This window comes from Seriola aureovittata, chromosome 18, assembly GCF_021018895.1.
Source record: "Seriola aureovittata isolate HTS-2021-v1 ecotype China chromosome 18, ASM2101889v1, whole genome shotgun sequence".
In the NCBI taxonomy this organism is placed as follows: Eukaryota; Metazoa; Chordata; class Actinopteri; order Carangiformes; family Carangidae; genus Seriola; species Seriola aureovittata.
The window spans coordinates 12,752,843-12,760,549 of record NC_079381.1 but is presented as its reverse complement, the minus strand read 5'-3'; the positions used below and the strand labels follow the sequence as shown (position 1 = coordinate 12,760,549).

Genomic DNA, 7,707 nt, shown 5'->3' with positions numbered 1-7,707 from the left:
TGTCTATCGATGCCCAGCCCACGGTGCAGTGACAGCATCCCTCATTGGACACCTGTTGCTATGACTCTGTAGCTGTAAGTCGCTGCTAAAAGCTGGTGAAGCCAACACAGTGTGACAGTGTGTCCTGTGCTCCAGCCTTGACTGTCCAGATGGAGAACCACCTCACCGTCTGTCACCTCAATCCTCCTCAGACACTGGACTAACGTTAATAGCGTTAAATCCGGAGGACGGTAAGAGCCGTTCCCTTTGTAGCTAACACATAATTAGCCATTAGCCGTTAGCTGGGAATCAAAATTAGCTTTCCTGCTATTAGCAGCTCAGTCTTAAGATAGCATGTTATCAACCAAACTTGTCAAAACGTCCTAATAATACTATACACGTAGCTGATGGTCTCTCTCTGAAGAGAAGAGACGTGATAGCTGAAGGTGTCCCGTTACAGGATGCTCACTCTGGTGATGTAGCAAAGCAATAACTGTCAACGTTATATAATAATATTTAGCTAAAGCGTTGCTTCTAGATATCATAATGGCCACTCACTATTACTTAATTAACTCTGCAACAGATGCTGAGCGTCTTTTAATAACTAACTTACCATCATTAATAGGAATTCATCATTTTTAGTGGTATTGCACCTTTCAGGCTTGACGCAAGAAAGTTACAGCTGTATTCTAAAATGTACTTTCAGTAAATCAAGTAATTAATAACTATTCACAGTATTTTACATTTTATTTATTTATTTAATTGGTGATACAGTATACAACAGATAAACCTTGACAGAGAACACAACAGAACACATACATCAACTAAATAATATGATGTAATATAATATAGTATAGTATAATATAATGTCATATAATATATTAATTCAATAGCTTTGTTTCTCACAGCCTGCATAAAAGTTATTCCAGGTTTTAAACTCTTAAGGCATTTGCCGTTAATTTACAATTGTGAGCAACAGCCATGCCCTCATTGTTGAAAAGCTAAAACAACTCTTGCTCCTGCTGTCAGAAAAAGTCAGTGAATTCAAAGAGGAAATCAAGTCAAATCAGAGAGTTTGAACAAAAGTTTCCACTTAATAATACCAAATATGAGAGGGGCACCCAGGAGGTACCACTCTATCAGTTATAAAGTGTAGGCTAGAACTATTGAATATATCAATAACGTGTCAATAAAATAATACACAAATAATATTTTATTAGTGGTAATATGTGGCTAAACACTTTATTGGCCATCAGCAAAGAATGCTGTGCAAAAAATCATTGAATGTCAATCACAGTGTAGAACAAATCGCCTGAAAGAGAGCAGTGAGGATTATAAAGTTTGCACTTTTTCTGAGTGATGTTGATATTTTGTGCTGTCTTTGTCCAACAGACTATGAGCGTCTCCTGATTCACGTGTCGCTGTCGGCCACAGACACAGAGGCTTCAAACAGATCAGAAGACTCGCCTTAAAGCTGAGGGTTACAGTGTGCTGTGCAGTCTCATTCTCTGTGTTGCCACTGTTGGTAGCATGACTTGGTTTACACTTCCTGTTGACAACCTGCTGTGCAGGTGTCTTGGCATCTCCATCACTGTGTGGTTCACTCTTCTGTTTGTCTTCATAATTGTGCCAGCTGTACTTGGAGTCTCTTTTGGTATGCGCAGGCTGTACATGAGGACGCTTCTCAAGATCTTTGAGGTGAGCTTGGTGTCAGTTTAATACACAATATTATTAGAGGTGTACAAATCAAAGACATTTATATTTGCATGTTATTGAATGGTGAATTGGAAAAGTTATTTTATTTATTGATTACACATCATACAACATTTTGAGTCAAACATCTTACACTATCAGTAAATTGCTACAGTAATATATTATTTCCCTCAGAGTTGTTAGTAAATTTTTATTGAAGTGTTAACTTAAATTTTTTGATTAAAAAAAGCACGCCTTGCTGGATGGGACCCCTGGGAAGTCCGAATTCAGAGAGACTTTCAAAAGCACAGGACATACTGTTGCATCTTTTTCCTCAGGGACTTTGGCTTTGGGACAGACCCCTGGGAAGAGCTTTTAGCCATGGGACTTCCATCTGAGGTGTTGTACATACTGCAGGGAGCTCAGACTCTTGGGAAGGATTTTTTTAACATTATTTTTTTTGGTGGCATTTGCAAAATGTTTTCCTACTTTCGTAAAGGTTGTAGGACAGTTGAAGGCAACTGTTGTAATCCAGTTGTTTCGCCCCTGTAGTTGGTTGTTGGGGCTCAGGATACAGCCCTGTTGGAGCCCCTGGAGCTGGTCAGTCTGAAGTGGCTGTTGGTGCTGTCATTGTGGTGTTTATATTTGGCGCACACACCAAGCGATGGTTCTTTAAATGTTCTCTCTCCAGGTTTAGGTGGCACAGAGCTCTGATCCTTCAGAATTGTGACCTACTTATGCTTGAGTAAGTCAGACAAAGGGTAGAGGGTTGAAAGTGTTGAATGTTTCTGTCATTTCTGTGTGTTGTTTTCTCAGTTGCAAGCTTCTCAGAAAAACATGTTTTGCCAACCCTCTCTTCTGCAGAACTGTAGGCTCCAAGGATCAAGTTGTCTACTTCTCACTCTGATCATATCACAGTCTATGTTGCCCATATTCTCTTTAAATCATTAACCTTGATTACAATTTGGGGGAATGCAATGTTTATTCCTGCTCACGCAACTTCATATTTGCTGGTCAGTAGTAGTGTATCTGTAAGTAAGTCTTTAGTTCTTGCTCTTATGCTGCTGTATGTACATTACAGTAAACAGAGAAACTGTAATACTGAATTGTTCTAATCCTCTAATCGAGTTATCTTAATGGTTTTTCTCTTAAAGTGGGCAATGCTACGAATGGAGATGGGAGCAAAGGAAAAGAATCAGGAACTCTATAAACCATATAGCAATGGTAATATTAATATTTCTCAGTAATCAATGCCTATTGTACATGTATCATTTCTATAATTTTATCCAAACACATCTTTTTTTTTTCTCATTCTCATTGCAGGTATCATAGCCAAAGAACCACCATCTTCTTTGCAGCAGGAGATCCAGGAGCTCCGTGGTTCAGCCTGTCTGCGCTCAGAGCCGGAGTTTGAGATGGCCGACATCTTCTACTTCTGCCGCAGAGGTGTGGAGAGCATCGTGGATGATGAGGTGACCAAGCGCTTTTCAGCCCAGGAACTGGAGAGCTGGAACTTGCTGACTCGGAGCAACTACAACTTCCGTCACATAAGTCTGAGGCTTACCGTCCTGTGGGGCCTGGGGATCCTCATCCGCTATGGCGTCCTGCTTCCTCTCAGGTCAGAGCAGCACACAGGCAGATTCGTCTCATAGTACAATAGCCGAGAGTGGGTCAATGTCAACTGACTGTTGTCTTTCCTGCAGGGTTACTCTGGCAGTCACTGGCATTGGTTTGCTCCTAGTCCTGACTTCTTTGGTGGGCTTTTTGCCAAATAGAGAGTAAGTTTCCCCCAGTTCCAACAGTAGTTCAAAACATGCATGTGAATTTAGGACTGTAAGTTAGTCTACAAGACTGACTATTGTAATCATGTAGACTGCTCCGCAAACATTTTTAGCAGATCAGGGTTAAAATTACAACACTTTTCTTTTCCAGAGGGATTGTTCTGCTGCTTTAAAAATGAAGTGTCTGTTTGATAGACCTTGAAGTGTGCATCACTACGGAAGGGACTGGAGTGAATTGTTGTGGCATAATGCTCTGTGTCTTCAGGTTAAGGTCCTACCTGAGTGAGAAGGTTCATTTGATGTGTTACCGCATCTGTGTCAGAGCTCTCACAGCAATCATCACCTATCATAACAGGTACAGGATATTTGATATTCAGCAACAATATCAGCTTCCTCAGAAACAGTTGAATTTATTGAATGTAATAATTATGAGAGCAGTGACATTCACAAGTATGATGGCTTTTTATAAGCAGCTTTTTGTAAATGTCTCCTCTTCAAATAATATAATGAGAAGAAAAACACTGATAGGACCTTCAGAATGTGATCCGTGTAATTGTTTTTCTACACAAAGTGATGTTGTTTTTCTATGTGTGTGGCAGTGAGTTGTATCTCTGTCTTGAATAAACTTGTTTAATTGCAGGGAGAACAAACCACAGAATGGTGGGATCTGTGTGGCCAATCATACAACACCCATTGATGTCATCATCCTCGCCAATGATGGCTACTACTCTATGGTAGAAGAGTTTGTGTCTCTGTATACTATAATGTGTTTCCGTGAGCCTGTGTGTGTTCAGTCTTCGTAAGGCTGAAGAATTATGAAAAAACTGCTCAGCTTTTTTAGTTTTAGAGATGAGTAGAGATATTGTTTTTGAGCTGAGCTTGAGTTGAATTTGTCTCTCAGGTTGGCCAGGTGCATGGAGGATTGATGGGAATGATCCAAAGAGCCATGGTCAAATCCTCTCCTCACATCTGGTTTGAAAGATCAGAAGTTAAAGACAGACACCTAGTGGCCAAAAGGTAACACTGCATTGTCTCGGTGTTGCTGTAGATTGTTCAGTGGTACTGCTGAGCAGCCAGTAATCATTTTTATGGTATTCATTTGGATAGGTGATATTGCTGATGGTAAGCAGTGAGTGTCACAGAGAGGATCATATTGTACGGTGGTCCTGCCATTCACCTCTCTATGTTTCTTATTATGAGTGGAGTTTTGTTTAATTATGTTCACATGGTTGATAGTGAAGCATTAATAAAAAGATTAAAATGTTTATTTATAATTGTTAGATTTTATTCTGACACACTGTGATACATACACACTATATATTACTATAGACTTATACTAAACACTTACATACTGTACAGTATTTTTACACAAAAAAATCTAAATTTGTCTACATGCTGGTAAAGGCCTCCCAACAAATAATACACCAGTCACAGAGACAGCAGCACTGTGAGTAAAGGACCTCAAATTGTAGCAGATTTTTGTATTCTTGCTCTCTGTCTTTTTAGATTGATTTGTCTTTGTTCGTTTCCCTAATGCCTTTTCACTTAATGACCTAACAATACCAAATTTGGTGCATGGTGTTAAGTGACAAATAATCCATTAATGTTCCACTATGACAAACAGTGTGGCAGCCATCAAGCAATTAACTTGACAGTGGACAAAAATCTAACATAAAGCAGCTTGTGGTTCAATCTTAGTTTGCGAAATTGGCACGACCCTGAAGCTTTGTGTTTAAAAACATTTAAAATACAGTATATACTGCTCAAGTTATATTTCAACTTGTCATTGTCCACTGTAATGATTCTGATTTGGATGTTAGGCAATGATTTGATCGTTCCTATTATATTTGCTCAGATCGGAAACTACAGTATAGAAATTATGTAAATGGCTACATTTGGGTAAAATATTTATGTATCTGCTTTATCATTTCAGACTTGGTGATCATGTTGCTGACAAAACCAAACAGCCTATCCTTATCTTTCCTGAGGGTGTGTATCATAATGCTGTAGAGCAAAAGTAACTGTTGATATGCTGCTGTTTTGTTTAGTGTTGCTAAAGGTCTTTGCACTGTGTCATCGACAGGTACTTGCATCAATAACACATCAGTGATGATGTTCAAAAAGGGCAGCTTTGAGATTGACTGCACTGTCTATCCAGTCGCCATTAAGGTAGGAACATTTTCCTCCTCTGCTCATTTTGCTCTCACTTATAGACGTAATATGTCCTTATTTCCACCTTGCAGTATGATCCCCTGTTTGGGGATGCTTTCTGGAACAGCAGTAAGTTTGGCATGGTGAATTATCTGTTGAGGATGATGAGCAGCTGGGCCATTGTCTGCAGCGTTTGGTATCTGCCACCTATGAACAAAGAGGTGAAGCTTTGTCACAACAAAATAATGATGATGATAATGATATAACTTTTAGACAAGCTATTATTTATTTGTTCTACTGGAGGACTGTTTCTACCTTTCTCAGCCTGTTCTTTTTTTTTTTATTGTCCTTGTCTAGGAAGGGGAGGATGCGGTGCAGTTTGCCAACAGAGTGAAAGCGGCCATCGCTGCACAAGGAGGCTTAGTGGATCTCATTTGGTGAGTCATTGTTGTATTTAAATGTCATAATATATCAGTTAAATTATAGGTGCTAATGGTTGTTAAAAAGGGGGAGGTTGCCAATGGCATGAAACAGATGCTGATTCACAAAACACATTGTTAATATTAATAGCTTTTCAGCTTTGACAAAAACTGCATTATTACACCCTGAAGCTAATTCATGGAGGCAATCCAGGTTATTCCCTCCAGGGTTTGTGGAAAAAGTAACTAATAACACCGTGTCAAGTCTGTGTGTGATTCACTTTTCCTTTTTTTTTTTTTGCCTGTGTGCTCTCAGGGATGGAGGGCTGAAACGAGGAAAAGTGAAAGATGCTTTTAAAGAGGAGCAGCAGAAACTCTACAGCAAAGTTCTTGTAGGTGAGCATGACCAGGAAGACCACAGTGACGACAAACATTTAGAGGACGAAAATCCAGAGGAGCATGAAAACAGCCGAGAATGAAGCAAAAGACAACGAGGACACAGTGAATGTATGACATACTTTTATTGTACAAGACGTACAGACTCTACAGTGACATCTTACACATAAATGTGAATTATCAAAGTAGGAATTTATATTGTGTCATTTTTACCAGGCTCAGAACCAAAGAAAATGATTTTGTAGCATGTTTTGTTTTGATATTTATGTTTTTATCATATTTATTTAATGTGTTGTATGTTGTGACATTATGTTGTAAATGATTAAAACATTTTGACTGTTTGTGAATGATGAAAACCTTAACATCATGGAGGAGCATAGCTATTAAGAAAGCTGCAACTATTTTAAGTGTCTAGTACTACAGTACAGTTATTACGTCACAGACACTCTGGCAGTGCCAACACTTGTGCGTCACCTTTCTAATTGGCTCAAGGCTCTATATGAGTCCGTAGATTTAATCTTTGCTGGGCATTGTACTTCCTGTGAGCCATGATAATGGAAGGTTTCAGTTTGTCTGTCTCAGATTGTTAGAGAAGTATTTCTGTGGAGGATTTGAGATTCAGGGCGACACAAAGTAACTTCACCAGAAACTTAATTTTGTTCCCTTTTTCAACAGAAGGAGTCAGTGTTCAGACATGGACCATCCTGCATATTGTGACACTCAACAGTAAACATGCAAATCAATGCACAGACTGATTTCAGACAGCTATATAACTGTATAAATAATTTCCCATACTCACGTATTGAGCAGAAAGGGAAATCAATTCTGGAAAGGTTGCCTGTCCATTAAAGGGCTAAAACAGAAACCAACAGACACACTCAAAGTTCTTCAGAGCTATCAATGCATCTGATCTGCAAGTGGAACGAAACAGATACAGACAGTGCCACTGCAACCTGATTACGATTCAAACTGGAGCTGCATGTGAAACTGAATCCAACCATATGAACCCTATCAGCTGTCACGGTCTTGTCACGTATCCCGTCCTTTCTCCACGTTACAGTCTGAGAATTATTAGAGCAGAGAGGTCTCATGTTTTTAGATGACAAATGTTCAGGCTACCCCTGCCTCAACATTTATGTCATCTAAAAACATTATATGACATGGAACTGTGACTACTGATTATTACATAACACGAGCATTGTCTAAAAATACTACAGCTGGCATTGTTTTCCTGTCTTAACCTGTGACATAAAAGAGAGAAGTACCTGAATCGAGTCTATCAGTTTTGT

General features: G+C 39.2%; 1 protein-coding gene across 3 annotated transcripts; it reads left to right on the top strand.

The window, feature by feature from the left end:
- The first annotated feature begins 46 nt into the window (after positions 1-46).
- gpat4 (glycerol-3-phosphate acyltransferase 4) lies at positions 47-7,688 on the top strand. Of its 3 annotated transcripts, none has more exons than XM_056403450.1 (14): positions 47-230; positions 1,372-1,677; positions 2,826-2,895; positions 2,995-3,289; positions 3,375-3,449; positions 3,718-3,807; positions 4,093-4,186; positions 4,354-4,469; positions 5,386-5,441; positions 5,536-5,621; positions 5,696-5,824; positions 5,961-6,040; positions 6,339-6,418; positions 7,094-7,688. In XM_056403450.1, the coding sequence occupies exons 2-14, from the start codon at positions 1,510-1,512 to the stop codon at positions 7,171-7,173; spliced, it is 1,419 nt and encodes a 472-aa protein (XP_056259425.1). In that variant the 5' UTR covers positions 47-230; positions 1,372-1,509; the 3' UTR covers positions 7,174-7,688. The 3 variants fall into 3 exon arrangements, with proteins under 3 accessions (XP_056259425.1, XP_056259424.1, XP_056259423.1); XM_056403449.1 differs by having other exon boundaries at positions 49-230; positions 6,339-6,529; XM_056403448.1 differs by lacking the exon at positions 7,094-7,688 and having other exon boundaries at positions 50-230; positions 6,339-6,819.
- Positions 7,689-7,707: the final 19 nt, after the last annotated feature.

Excerpts from the sequence above, each read along its gene's own strand:
- gpat4 (XM_056403449.1), top strand. The coding sequence starts at position 1,510 with ATGACTTGGTTTACACTTCCTGTTGACAACCTGCTGTGCAGGTGTCTT. Across the intron at positions 3,290-3,374 it reads GGCGTCCTGCTTCCTCTCAG|GGTTACTCTGGCAGTCACTG; the intron begins GTCAGAGCAGCA and ends TCTTTCCTGCAG. Across the intron at positions 4,470-5,385 it reads AGACACCTAGTGGCCAAAAG|ACTTGGTGATCATGTTGCTG; the intron begins GTAACACTGCAT and ends TTATCATTTCAG.